Genomic DNA, 14622 nt, shown 5'->3' with positions numbered 1-14622 from the left:
AGCAACAAGCACTCACGTTTTTGGCAAAATAAATAAATGTCCTACAAAACTGCCAGATATTAACATTTTTCCTTTAATTGGACACATTTACACATTCTTCATCTTTACATTACTTGGCATCAAGAATGAGCCGTCCTGATTTTTAATAACGGTTCAGGTGTGAGGAAGATAAACCAGCAGCTCCTCTAAATCCTCTGGATCTCAAACAGCCTGATGTCGGTGTCGTACCAGATCGGAGGGTCAACATTACTGCGGGAAGAAAGAAAAAAACCAAAACGCTAATAGAGGAGTTCACTGAACACATCCCAAAGAATACAGGCAGGTTTATTTACCGTAAGTAGATGACGCCCCAAATGTATGTGCGGAACCACATGGCCGTGCCAGCGTTGGCTTGGTACTTCCTGATGAGGATGGGGTGGGGGACGGGTAGGAGACCCACGAGTGTGCCGTGCTGCAGGAACTTGAGGATTTCCGACTCGTCAGTCAGACCCCTGAGGACGACAATAAACCGCGAGACACTGAGAATAAATCTGACGTCTAAATGCAAAGAATCAATAGTAACTTTTATGTGATAAATCTGTAAAAAGTGCTACTGTTTAAATTAACATGTTTGATGCTCCACAGAAATGAGTTTATTAAAGTGAACCTGTTCTGCAAAAATAACTTTTCAATCAGAAGTGCAACAAATTTCATTTCTTCAAAGAAAAGTGCACGCTCGTTGTATTAAATGTCATACAGACACATAAATGAGGTCATTTATGTTTAATTTATGTTTTCAGAGATCAAATATAGAAGTGAAGCTTACAGGTCAAACAAAACAACTGCAGGCAGAAACGAAAGCTTCACGATTCAATAATTACCTCGAGGAGGAGGTTGTGTTTGCAGGTGTGTGTCTGTAAACACGATGGCTCAAAAAGTTCTGAATGAATTCTGTTAAAACTGTTAACTGCTCATGTTAATCTATTATAATAACATTCCAGGTCACAGACAATAACTTTGCATTAAGACAGTTTTGGTTCATTTCTTCCAACCCTGCCTGGTGCTGCTCATTAACTAATACAGGTATTCATTAGTTATCACATAATGCATCGTTTAGTTTAAAATCTGAGGGATTTCCTACTTGTCGATGCAAATCTTCTCCACCTGAGGAACCAGGACTTGCAGCAACCTCATGATCGTCTGCAGGGGAAGTTTGGCCTTCCACGAGGAGACCTAAATGATGGAGGACGTCACATGACAGAAAATACACCCACGGAGCAGAAGGTAGAAGGTAAATGTGAGCAGATGAAGGATTTGTTCTGACCCAGTCGGAGTTAGCGCTCCACGCAGCCGTTGATGAGACGCTCGACAGTCGACTCCTCGCCGACTCCGACTGCGTGCGGTTAACCTAACACCAAAAAATAAACCACTTTAACTGCAGCAACTAAACTTCTGTGTGTGTGTGAGAGAGACGAGCCATCTGCTCACCTCGTGATCTCTCTCAGACTCGCTGTCGCTGGCTCCGGCTGCGATGCTGCTTTTAGACGTGTGCGGAGAGTCCAAATGTGGCACAGTGATCATCGTTCCATCCTGACTCACCTGAGACTTCTCTGTTATCTTATCGATTCCTACAACACATGATGACATGAAGAAGGCCTTTAAAGGAACAGTTCGATGTTTTTGGAAACCCCAGATATAGACTAAGTAAAAATCCTCGTTATTTGAAATTCTACTTCTTACTTCCTACCTGGAGTGGCCTCTAAGCTGGCTTTGAGTGTGCCGGGCTCGGCCGGTACAGCAGGTCTGGAGCCCTCCATGGACTCATTCTCTACAGAGTTCGCCCTAGAGATTCCCGTCCTCCTCTTCTTTTGCAGGGCCCTCTGAATAGACGTGGTATCGGACGGCAGGTTGGCCAGCTGGTGGAAAACGTTTCGCTTACGGATGATGGCGTACACCAGGTTGAAGTTACCTGTGAAAGGAGGGTTCAGATTGTTATTTGGGCAAAAGCCGTGACCTGCAAACCGATGAGCCTGTGTCTGCGTTCTCACCATCAAACTGATACTGGATGATGTTGTTGCAGACCTCCAGCAGGAAGAAGACCAGGTGGTGGTTCTGCAGTGAGGAGAAGAGGAACCAGGGCGTGGAGAAGGCCTCCAGGAGGTGAAGCAGTTTGTTGGCTGCCACCATGGACAGGCTCTTCAGGTAAGGTGAAACTGTGGAAGCACAAAAGGTCATCCCAAGGCTCAAGCAGCTCTGTTGCTCCTCCACCAGGGGGGAGCATTTGCACTGTAATACTCACTGTTCACTATGATGGTGAGCAGGCAGTCGAACAGAGGCTGGAGACGCTGGTGTCCGCTGGAGATGATTTTGTGGAAGATCTAAACATGACAAAGTACTTGGAACAAACTCAGTGGAGACTGAAAACGAAAGTAAAAACACTCAAGCTTCCATCACAAAGTCAAACCACAAAAAATATCCTGTCTGTCTTATAAAAACGCAAAAAACTATGATGTCCTGAGATCTTTAGGAGAGCGTTTAATTGAAAATGCAAGACCAGAATGTACATGACATTTAGCTACAATTAAAAAGAGGGAAAATGTTTTATTCCAGGTCAAATAAAATGTTTTTTTGTTTTTTGTGGTTGTTGCTGCAATTTGTCTTTCTGCATTAATTAAATACCTGCTGCAGTCACAGGAACCATCCACAGATACTGGTAAAGCTGAAAGTTGGAGGATCGGACGCTAGCAGGCACCTGGGATCTACCTCCCTGCAAGGCCTGAGCTCCATTAACTGGAGCCTCTGAACTCTACACTGCCAACCCATAAATGCTTTTGGTACTTTGTTATCACCAATTAAATATCTGTAAATGTGCATCGTTAACCAAGTTTGCTATCGTTAGCTGATAACTGCATAAGAATCCTGCACACATCCATCTTTTATATCCAGTCTGGACCACAGGTGTCAAACTCCAGTCGTCGAGGGCTGCTTTAATGACCTACTAAAATTAGTAGGTCATTAGCAAGACTCTAATGAAGCTGACTGCATGCTGAGGATGCAGTTCAGCCACTTGATTCATGTTACAGACGCCCAGGAGTGAATGAACATGGTGCAATAAAAGTACTTTTAGAAGTACATTTTTCCAAACTCTTACATCTATTTAAATGTACTTGAGCAGGGTCGGGTGTTGCCACCTCAGCATGCAGTCAGTTTAATTCAGGTGTGCTGCAGCAGGGACACATGGAAGAGTTTCAGGACACCGGCCCTCAAGCACTGGGGTTTGATACCCCTGGTCCAGACACAAAACGGACCGTGTCTTTCTGGATCTACTACAGAGGTTAAAACTTGCCTGACTGAAATGTCCAGTTAGTACTCTGTAGTTCTCAGCACTATCCAGAAAGCCAGTAAAGCCAGGCATGTTTTACCAGGTGACTGATAATTCGCTAACCCAAGAGTGCGCTCCATCCCGTGGTTTCTTTCTGCCAAACACAGGATTTTCTGCCTTCATTCGTAGATAAATGAAAGAAATAGATTCTCTCATTTATTTCACGCCATAACGTCTCACCACTATGAGCAGGTCGGCGTGGGTTCCTGTGAACACAGGAATGTCCATGGGCACACGGAGAGCGTACGGCTTGTTCAGACGGACGCCAAAGTTTCTTTCTCCACTCAGCAGCAGCAGGATGAAGACGCCGATGTGCATGAGGCCGAGCCGGGCTGCAGACGCACACAGGGGAAATGTTTTGTTTTTAACACAGGGAGCGATGACAGTTTATACAGATTTATATTTATTGTTTCACACGCACGCGCATGCACGGAGACGTGACTCACACTGATCCGCTCGGGCATCGTTCAGGTAGAAGAGGATGGGAATCAACATGTCCAACACGTCGCTGCTCTTCAGGACGAAGAAGAGGAATTTCTAAAACACAAAAATAACAAAATCAGGTTTGGCTTGTTTGCTCCACTTCACTCCATCACACATACAACTTCATCAGCCCCACACACACCTACGAACCAGGACTAAGTCCACATTAAGAAAAAATTGAGAAGGAACCAAATTTTTCAATTATTCTTGTTTATTTTGAGAATAAAGTTTTTTTTCACAAAAAAGTGAAATTACGACTTTAATCCAGGATCTTATTTTTTATTACTACTATTGTTAATTTCATTATACTAAAGTCTTCAAGATTAACGTTGTAATAGCATTTTAGGAAATAAAATGGAAAAAATATTTTCAGTTAATTCTCGAACTACTACAAAATTTATCTTGAAATGAACACCAATCATAAAAAGGAAAAACACAGAACCATGATGTGTTTTTGTAATCACAGCCTTCACCAGCAGGGGGCAGCATTTTACCACAGACTGTGTCGAAATGTTCTCATTTCTCCTGATTATTTCCTTTTCCCCATTCTGCCATTTAAACACTATGTTTTGAATGAGGGTTACATGTGAGGGCCACACTTACGCTTGTTTATCTATTTAGCAGTAAGAACTTCAGTCAGCATCAGTAATGTCCCATACAAACACACTGTCCTCTCCACATTCAGTTCACTAGGACCTGACCACCGTGGTTGCACACGAGCAGCTGTTTTTGTTGATGAAATATTCTCATTTCCTGAGAATCCCTTGGCTTCCTGTTGCATTTCGTGCTCGCACCTTGTTGAAGTCGCAGAATTTCCAGAAGAGGATCAGCAGCTCCTGGTGGAACTGGATCTTCTTGGTGGATCGGGGCAGATACGTCTGGATGAGAGGGTTATTGAGCAGCCGAGCCAGACCTTTAAGGACAAAGCTCAAGTCCTGATGAACAAACAAGGAGAACACACACTCATAAACATCCCAGGGGATCATGCTGTTAGCTGCTGAACGGCTGGATGTTTCAATACCTCCTCTCTGTGTATCCTGGAGAGATAATTCACAAACAGGTTGTCAGGTCCACCAGGCTGAAAAATAAATCAGCATCAGTGTTTATATTTTAAATCATAATCTTAAAAAAAATATACTTGTATATATGTGGATTAATTACTCACTGTATGTACCTCTTGCTCCTCCTCCTCAGCTGAGGGACATGTTGAGGGGTCCAGGGCCTGGAGGGCGGCGCTGGCGGCTGAGCCAGCCTCGTGCTCCAGGGTGACGATAAGGATCTGGACCGCCTGCTCCACCAGCTGCTCCCGGTAGTCTGAGAACAGCAGGTGGTTGTACGGGATGCCGTAGCCCACGGGGTCGTAGGCACAAACCACATTGAGCAGGGAGGTGAACAGAGGCAGGGCGTGTCTGCGAAAAACAGGTGGAGGTGAGTCTGCACAAGCTTAACGAGGATGAATGAAAGGCTGTAGTGATGTATACCCCTGCTCTGTATGTCAAATATTACTGAACACAGACCTACAAACACTCCTTAAAATGAATTCCCTGTTTTTAGTTTTTAAGACGGATGAATTCACTGTCACAAAGGTTTTGGATTTTCTAATAAATTCAACGTTAAAACAGAGAAGCAGAGAGTGCAATTCAACAGGAGAGAAGTTATCTCACTCCGTCTGGTGAGGTGTTGTCAGGTATAAAGTCACCTGTTGGCTGTGGAGCAGAAGAAGGAGATCCAGGGGTTGAGGACTTTGTTTTCAGCGGAGGGAGGAAGGTACATGGCTTCAGAGAAGCAGGTGAGGAGTAACTTCAGCAGCTCTGTCCTGGAAAGGGCGTTAGCACAGGATGGAGGGATGTTAGTAGGTGAATTCAGCCTGATACAAACTGAATTTGCGAGATAGCAAAAGAATGATTATAATCAGGAATCTGTAGTGATGTCTAATCTGGGGGTTTCATCATTTTAGAAGATTAAATTCAGCAGCACAGCTTTACTTATTACTGCATACAGAAAACAAACATTGTTTCTTCTGTTAACGGCAATTAAAAAGAAACGGCTCGTCGTCCAGGCTGAAGCTGTTAGAGCACAAGCAGGAGCGCTCAATACTGATTTGTTGTTCACGTGAGGTTTTTTTCTGGTCACATTCATCTTTTTAATCTTCACTTGTCCTGCTGAAACCAGCAAATCTGGATCGGATGACAAAAACAGAGTATAAAGAGAGAAAAACTTTGACGGCCTCTTTGGGGCGAGTGTGGATGCAGAGGTGGAGCTAAGACTGGTTGGATATCGATGTGACTGACTTCAATGAAACAGATTCATCCAAAATTTCAAAAAGACTCCCGCACGGAGACGCTCAGCCCAGGCACATTAATTCTGATTACATTTCTTTTTGCAGTAGTTCCACATGTGCAGGAGCCCAAATCAGTATTGATTACATACATGTAAGCTCAGACATGAGCCAACACTGCGATGACCAGCACTGAAAGGATGCTGAAGTCTCACCTGTTCAGGTCGTGGACGTAGTTCAGAGGAGGTGCCTGAGCGAAGCCCACGCCGGCCTCCCAGATGTACTCACAGCTGTCTATGGCTCGTATGTCATCAGCTGTATCCTGCAGCAGAGACAACAGGTAAAACATTCAGTGACATTCCTCCCGAAGGTCCCCGAGAGCTGAAATTACTAATGAGCTGAACTCACGACAGGTTTGATAATCGATTATGAATTGACTTGAAGCTGAAAGTTCTTTGCAAACGTGACCTCTGCAGGAACGGTCGTTCTCGAGGCGGGGCCACAGAGGTCACTGAAAGGTGGAGCTTGACTCATAGGAATGTATTGTCTGTGTGTTTGTGACGCCAGGAGCTTCTCTCACACACTCAGCTTTCCTCCCCCCGCCTCACACCTGGAGGGAGAGGCGGTGTGTGGAGTGTTAGCCTCATTTACTCACAGACGTGGATTCTTGTCCACAGCTAAAGCTGGAGGTCTAAACAGAGCTCCGGGACTGAGTTCACACTTACTTCTACCATGCAAGTCATCAAATGGACCAAGCTAAGCCCTCCGCTGACAATATCTGCATGTAACACCTCCGCAGAGATAACTACAGCTTTATGAATAGATGTGACAAGGTGCTACCGCTGTAAGTGAACTGACAGCTCCACGTACGCCACACAATGAAGTTCACTGGTGTCAAACGCCAACCGCAGTGAACTCTGGTGTTCTTCTTGAAGCGTGGGATACTCTTTAAAAGCAAAAGCTTTGCATAGCCGTTCAGCACAAGTCACTTTCTTTACGAAAGGAAGTTATTTTAGACCTTTGAAGAAGTGTCCAAACCAAGTATGGGACGGGGACCTACACCAAACATCTGAAAGTGAAACAAAAAGGAAGCAGGTCACTGAATCCTTTTACTCTGGTGAGCATAGGATACGCACAGACTGTATGTGAAAGATGGACATAGCAGCCCTCATGTCACCCACTGATTAGTGTATGCACTGAGAAGCCTCAAGCTGAGCAGTGTTGCTCATTCTTTTTGAAACCTGTGAGACCGAGGGACACTGCAGGCTCACTATACCGTAATGCATACCTTCCTTTATTGTCTTCATTTATTCTAAAAAGAACCACAATAAAAAAAACATTAACTTCTAATAAATAAAGCTTAAAACTCATAATGGAGACCATAAACTCACTAGGAAAGTGTTTACTCAGGTCACAAGACAAGCAAGCTTTCTGCATGAGTACATTTATTTACGTGCTGTGCATTGTTTTAGCCGCTCGTGTCACACGGGAGGGTCTGTGGATGCAAGCAGGGGCTTTTGACCTCTGCATCACTAAATCCATACCAGGAAGTGAAAGCTGAAATTCAAGGCACAAATGAGGTTTCCCTCCAGCCATGTGTTTCTTTGTGCACACGCCTGCTTCACGCCTCAGAGGTCACTGGGGCAGGTGGGAACAAACAGCAGCTGCTGGCTATTTTCCACATTCTCCTGCACAGTTTCCTTGATTTTAACATTTCCTCGTGAGGTAGCAAGGAGTAAGGAGTCATCCGATGAGATCACCTCCCAGTCTCTCAAACGTCTGAATGTTTGCGGAGCACAATAAAGACGTTTCCACCCTTTCCAAACATGGCCCCTCTCCTCGCGTCCCACAGAGTCACTCATTAACTTGAGCTACCGCCCGAGAAGGTTGTGTTAAGAGATAACGGCGCTAAGAGGTGCTGCCACGGGAGCAAATAACAGGCTTACTTCTTTTATATGAGCTGTAAAGTGCTGACACGCCTGTCGATTCAGAGCTAAAACAAAGCAAACAAACCACGACTCTGAAAGGCATAACTCCAAACCACCTTCAGGTCAATATTTTTATATGTCTAATCCTCTATCTACCTGAACTTTTTGTTTTCAGTGTTAATTAACAAAAACCATGTTAAGACCCTAAAAGCCCAGAAAATAAATATTTCAAACCCAACAATCAAACAGCCTCCTGTGAGCAAGTACTCGCTGACAGTGGGAAGGAAAAAACACCCTTTTAACAGGGAGAAACACAGGGCAGAACCAGGCTTACGGAGGGGCAGCTGTGACCAGCTACATAATGAGTAAGGCTACTTTTGCATGGTCAGTGATGCGGGGGGTTGCCAGACTCACCGGGCTGTTCTTCTTGTGGCTCTGGATGGTGAAATCTGGACAGAAGAGCAGGTCAGCAATGGCCAGCAGCAGGGACTCAGCCAGAGGCCGACCTTCGTCATCAGCATCGTGGTCCAAGTGCTGGAGGGAGAAGAGCTGAGGCTGTGACTCTTATGGTACTTTTACTGTATCGTTGCTGGTAAGTCAATTTGTTGTTTTTGTGCCGCTCTGGATCCATTTCAGAGTTGGTTTTTATGTCACTTAAGTCCCAATTAGTTGCTTTAAATCACAGACTGTATATAGAAAGTAACATGTAGCGTAAAGCCAATGGCCCATCAACTTAAAGTTGATTCTTTATTATGGCCAGCAGGGGGCGTATACTCCGGTCAAGTCTAGTCCTATAGAAACCTTTGGGAAAATTACCCTCATTTCCTTTGCTATATCAACTCAGCGATATTATTCCTGATGACATTATAGGGTTAATTGCTTGCTTTACATTTTATTGACTACAGCACAATGATTATCTTTGAAATTATGGTCCCCATAAGAACAGGACAGTAAAGCTTTTCTGTGTGACAGACAGCTCATCACCCCGTGAGTGTAGTGTGTCAAAAAAGGTCTAATTCTTTTGTTTATTTGGTGGACCAGCTTCCAAAAATGTGCTTTTTTTCTCTCATGTCTTGAGTTAAAAGATGAGTACTGCTATTGGTTAACTCAAGTCACTGGCTGACTCAGCAGGATCCCTGAAAATGGAGGAAACACCTGGAGTGTAGCTGCTGTCACTCCAAAAAGCATGCATAATCTACATAACCCAAATAAACCAAAAGTCATTCTTATTACGTCTAACTTTGTGTCCTGGAAAGATCAATTATGAGTTAAACTGACATTTTATGCTATACTTTATTCAAGGCTAAGCTACCTAGCTGCTGGTTTTAGCTTCATGTTGAGCAAACAGACAAGAAAATGATGGATGGGTCATCACATTTAACTCTAAACCACATACACAGGTTTTTCCAAACACTGTCCACTTGTATCTTTCCACAGCATAAATCCATAATCAAATATAAGAGTTCAACCATCCGTTAGCCACACAGAGTCGTTTCATTCATACAATACTGAGTAATCAGCCTGCTCCAACCAGCAGCTGCTCTGCACTTTATTTCAGTCTCCCACTTTCATTAAGAGACATTCAATCCCTTCTAAATTCAACCGCTGGCCAGAAAGAGCAGGAGACACAATATGGGCAGTGTTTGGACGCAGTCCCCTGCCGACCGGGTAACCAGAGACCCAGCAGCCCTAGGTGGGAAACGGGGGGAAGGCAGGGAGAGGAGGGATTTGGACAGACACGTCAAAGCATCAGCAATCTCATCTCACACTGCAGAGTCTGTTCTGAAAATCAGATGGACCCATCGCTTTGAACCGGCGCAGATTATTAAAGGTGGAGATATCAGAGAGGCTCAAGTCCTCAGATATCCGCAGAGCCGACAGATTAAACCTAACAAACTGTCTGCAAGCTAAAAGATTTCCTCCAAATGCTTTTTCTGAGACGTGGCAGGAGTTCTTAAATAACTTTCTCCCTTTTCCCCTCTTCCTCTTCTTCTTTTGCAAAGATCAGTTTTATGAACTATAGATTCTGACTTTTCTGTCTCTACTTTTGTTTGAAAAGTTACTAAAAGCATTTAATCAGCTACCAAACTAATACCTGCAAAATATATAAATATCATCATTTCAATGATATGTGACAATAAAGCTGCAAATATTTGGTGTTTTTACTTGGAATAAATAAAATGGCCAGTATAGGTAAGACTAAAAACAGCCACGTAGATGAATACATTAAAAGATGTCAGTGCCGTACCCCCGCTCGGCCGGGGATGGTGGACCAGAAGAAGCCCCTCCAGTCGGCATCCTCGAAGATGTAGGGCAGGATGCGGGTGAGCAGGCGCGTGCAGTTCAACACGGTCTGGCGCTCCTTCTCAGAGGGGCAGCCGGAGTCTGCTCCCCGGACCAGCCTCTCCACTGCCTGGGAAAAACCAACACAAGTATCGTGCAAATATGAGATGAAATAACCAAGACAGACAAAAGTCTACTCTTATTTATTCACCCGAGGTGCCGGTTTTACCTGTCAATCATCATTTTATTTAAAGGCCACAAAAAGTGTTGGAAAATTCTATTTTCACCAGGCGACTGAAGCATCAAGCTTCTGATTGGTGAGTGGACTCATTAGTTTGAGCTTGTTTTTATTACAGCGGCTCATTCTTCTAAACTCTACGTGACTTCATCGTACTTGTAAGTGTAAAACTATGTCAGCAAATTGGGTTCGGACCCCAACCCCAATCAGTGTGACCATCATGCATGACAAATAAATGCAGAAAATCTTCAATAGCATATCTTCTGACCAGCTAGCCTTTGTAGCTGCACTAAAATACATTAATACTTGCAGCTGTTTCTGTCCAGCAGCTACTTCTTTGAGGTTATGGTGAAAAGCATGGGTCGTTCCACATGAACCAAATAAAACCTCAGGAGTTTTTAAAAGCACATCTTTTTGTCACATGACCTTCAACCAGTCACCAAAGCAGCTGTCTGCCCTTTAAAACCTTAAACTACCAAATGATCTTCAGACTTAGTTTCTCTGTTTTTCTGCATTTCTATAAATGACGTTTGACCTTTGCCATCAAACTGTGGGAACAACAAACAGCTGCATTCCTTTGTCTCCGACTGTATCCAGGATGGACAAAAGCTGCTCTAAAGCAACGTACAGAAGTCCTCGCAGCTGGTGGCAACAAAGATCAGACAGAAGATGTCCTAAGAAGCCTTAAACATGTGAGAGAGGGCTGACACAGGGCAGAGTGTTTAAGGTTTCATTCCATGTGGGAGTAAAACTGATTTATACAGCAGTTTAAGACTGAAAGTAAGTCTGTGCAAAAAACTCTAAACTGACTCAGAAACAAGACGATTACACCCTCAGTCCTGATACTGAGTCACGCTTGCCCCAGTCCTGAGGATGTCAGGTTACCTTGTAGCAGAGGGTTGCCAGGTTTGACGGAGACTCCTCTCTGACGGCTCTGATCTCTGCCGCAGGAACCAGAGCAAAAACATCCTGAACCGTGGTGGAGGAGTCCACCCAGAACTGATCCCAGAACACGTCGTCTGAGGCTTCGACGGGCTGCAGGAGAGGAAACGCACACTAACATCAGTGTGTGTGGGTGTGTGTGTGTGTGTGTGTGTGGCTCATCTGCTGCTAAATACATTGTGTTGATGAGGAGGTACGATCTTTCCTTTTTGCTTCATGGCCGACAGAAAACATAACCAAGGATCAACAAGCTTATCCAAATTATTCACATAGAGTAACACATTTAATTCTCTGTCAATCAACTGAATGAATTAACAACATTTACATTATTGATAACTTAGTGATTTTATTTTCCCATTAACTAATTAACCATTTCAAAGCTAAATAAAAAAAAGCTGGACATAAAAAGATCTCAAACGTTTTGAGTCACCCTTCATTTCTTCATAATTTCCATAGGAAATAGGAGCAGTGACCTATGGAAACATCTGCAAACATGTTATAAGAGGCAAAAACAGAGTTTGACAGTAAATATTTGGTGTTACTGGCTTTATTCCTCAGCACAGCCTGAACTCTCTGAGGCAGCTTTCTGTAATTTATTTCAGGAACAGCTCTCTAAGCCTCTTGCATCCCAAAAGCTCTTCTTTTGTTCCATCCTCTGTCAAGTTTTCCAAGCTCTGGGGAGGCTACTCCATCACTGATAGTCTAGCCAATCAGAATGTACTTTTCTGTGTTCATAATCTCATAAATTCTCAGTTCTCAGTGTACAACACCACAGAGGGATGTAGCTGATGAGCTGTAGCATGAAGATATGGGACAGAGTTGTTGAAGCTAGGTTAAGAAGAGAGGTGACGATCAGTGAGCAGCAGTAATGCCGAGAAAGAGCCCAGCAGAGTGCACTTCGAGAGTATTGATGGAGAAGTAAAGAGAAGTTCACAAGGAGCTTGGCTGTGTCTTTGTGGATCAGAGAAAGGATAAGGATAAGCGAGGAACTGTGGTGCTGAATGAGGAAGTCATGTGAGACAGCGGTGAGGTGTGCTGAAGGAGCCAGAGATGGGATCGAGGTGGGACGACATCACAGATGTGCTCTGAGCCCCAGGCTGACAGACGAGGTCAGGCAGGAGTGTCTGTGGACTCTGATGTCTAAGCAAACAGTTGATTAATCAGACAAAGTCAGTTCTTTAAAGATCTCCTTCAGTCTGACCAACACTGAAAAATAAAGACGATGCAGGTTTAACCCAGGATAAATATACTTGAAAATTGATTCTTTTTTGTCTATTTTAGCTAATCAACCAATCACTTCTGCTTCGAACACAAGAGACCATATGAGCCCATAAACACCCAGATTCCAGCTTTACCAGCAGCTGACCTAACATCTGTTTCACGCTACAGCAAACCACCACCCACACACCACCTGGATCAGTTTCGATCACTCGACCAATCGATTAACGTTGCAGCTGTCCCGTCCAGCCCTGTTACCTTTAAACACACCTGTCAGCCAGAGAAACAACTGCTGGCCCAAAACTGATGCAATCTTTAATATTCCCATCTGCATATTAAAGGATCACGTCACAGACAAAGTCCAAAATGACTGTTTGGAGTCCCTCAGACTGCATAAGAAAAAGAAGAAAATCCGTATTCTGAGAGGCAAGCTTGCTTTCTGTTTAAAAATCCTCGTTTATGAAATAACTCCAATGATTTTTTTCAGGTTTTTCTCTCCACTTTGTGTGACGTACGCTGCCATCTGGCACTCCAACTTTATCTCCACATCTCCACTAACGCTAAAAGCCAAACGCTCAGCGGAACTTTCCTCATGTCACCTTTTAAAGAAAACAAACCCCGACCTGAGTTTTGGTTGTCAGCTGGACCACCGCTTTCCTGAAGTGAAGTTTGCTGTCTGCGTTTCCCATATTTCTGTCTCCAGCCACCTGCTGCCTGCCTGCCTGGATCCACAGGGAGGATAATCTGCCTCACCCACAGCGCTGTGCGGCCACTGCGTTCAGGTGCAGCTCGGAAAAATCACGCTCATGCTGCTTCCAGCGTGTGTTTAATTCAAACACACATTTCATTATTTGTTTGTACTAAAAACAAGTATGAATATTTGTGAAAGTAAATGATACATAAATCCAGAGTAAAAATCAGCCTGTGCAAAACTGGGAGGAAGCTAAAGCCACGTATAAAGCCCCCTCGAAGAAACCCAAGCACAATAAAGTGGAATAAAATAACCTACACTTCAACTTAAATCTTAAATAAAGAAGCTAAGCTGCTTTATGAAGAAACAGGGAGATGCTGTAATATCCGTGTATGCATTTTCGTAGGAATATTGCAATATGGATTTTTTTCTTATAATTTCATGGAAAATTCCCAAACATTTAGTAAACCTCCCAAAAAGAAGAGTTTTTGTAGGACAGACACGAGAAGACAAACTCTTTTATAAGCCGTTTCATAGCAAACTGAACAAATGAATAAAATACTTTATTTAAAAAGTTATTTTAAAAAATGAATAAAATAATAATGAAAAGTTTTGTGGTTAAACACTGAGAGAATTGGAAATGGGAAACATGGAAATTATCCGAATATCTACGAATGCATTACAAGCACGTTAGCTAAAAAAATGCCACAAAACAAGTAAACAAACAAATAAATAGATTCAGTATTAACGAATTAAAGGCACATTAATAATACCAAATAAACAATAAAACAATAAGGGTTTTATATGCTAACAAATATAAATAGAAATATATGTAGATAAAATAAGAGAAAACCAACCGAATATCACAAAGTAAAATAAAAGATATTCAATAACATTTAACGGATAAAACATGTAAAACCATTCTGGATAAAAATGCACATTTAATACGGTATCAATCAAATTATTGTTTATTATTGCGATATGTAATTAAAATCAGGATTTTCCTAAATTAATAGAATCTTTAATTAGCTCCTCTGTCTCAATAAGAGTTGTAGCGATTACCTCGAGTCCCTGAAGGCAACATCAGCCCAACAGGATCCAAACGAGGCGACTTCCGGGATCCTAATGTACATATTTGCTTTCCTGCTTTTCTCATTCTTCTTCAGTTTGCTTTCGTTTACATATGAGGGACATTCAAGA

The 14622-nt window shown here is 43.1% G+C and overlaps 1 protein-coding gene across 4 annotated transcripts; it reads right to left on the bottom strand.

Annotated features, from left to right (window-relative positions):
- Positions 1–185: 185 nt before the first annotated feature.
- hid1b (HID1 domain containing b) lies at positions 186–13426 on the bottom strand. Of its 4 annotated transcripts, none has more exons than XM_085361076.1 (19): positions 13355–13426; positions 11457–11606; positions 10299–10463; positions 8461–8584; positions 6338–6437; positions 5544–5660; positions 5019–5253; positions 4866–4922; positions 4639–4779; positions 3808–3898; positions 3542–3693; positions 2279–2357; positions 2028–2192; positions 1727–1948; positions 1468–1607; positions 1304–1387; positions 1121–1212; positions 333–491; positions 186–249 (listed from the first exon to the last, which is right to left on the bottom strand). In XM_085361076.1, exons 1-19 carry the CDS (start codon positions 13418–13420, stop codon positions 186–188), a joined length of 2403 nt encoding a protein of 800 aa, XP_085217202.1. In that variant the 5' UTR covers positions 13421–13426. The 4 variants fall into 4 exon arrangements, with proteins under 4 accessions (XP_085217202.1, XP_085217199.1, XP_085217200.1 ...); XM_085361073.1 differs by having other exon boundaries at positions 5010–5253; positions 6338–6444; positions 8465–8584; positions 13355–13420; XM_085361074.1 differs by having other exon boundaries at positions 6338–6444; positions 8465–8584; positions 13355–13420.
- Between the last annotated feature and the right edge of the window lie 1196 nt (positions 13427–14622).

The sequence above is a fragment of the Diplotaxodon limnothrissa genome, linkage group LG8 (genome assembly GCF_057381915.1).
Source record: "Diplotaxodon limnothrissa isolate DT_005_m linkage group LG8, D_limnothrissa_male_GT1.1, whole genome shotgun sequence".
Classification (NCBI taxonomy): Eukaryota; Metazoa; Chordata; class Actinopteri; order Cichliformes; family Cichlidae; genus Diplotaxodon; species Diplotaxodon limnothrissa.
The sequence above is the reverse complement of the archived record's forward strand: the minus strand, read 5'-3'. Positions and strand labels throughout refer to the sequence as shown.

Coding starts and splice junctions, on each gene's coding strand:
- hid1b (XM_085361073.1), bottom strand. CDS start 13,420: ATGGGAAACGCAGACAGCAAACTTCACTTCAGGAAAGCGGTGGTCCAG. Junction 3,694..3,807: donor CGATGCCCGAGCGGATCAGT/GTGAGTCACGTC, acceptor GTGCGTCTGCAG/CCCGGCTCGGCCTCATGCAC. Junction 2,193..2,278: donor GCTCACCATCATAGTGAACA/GTGAGTATTACA, acceptor GTGCTTCCACAG/TTTCACCTTACCTGAAGAGC.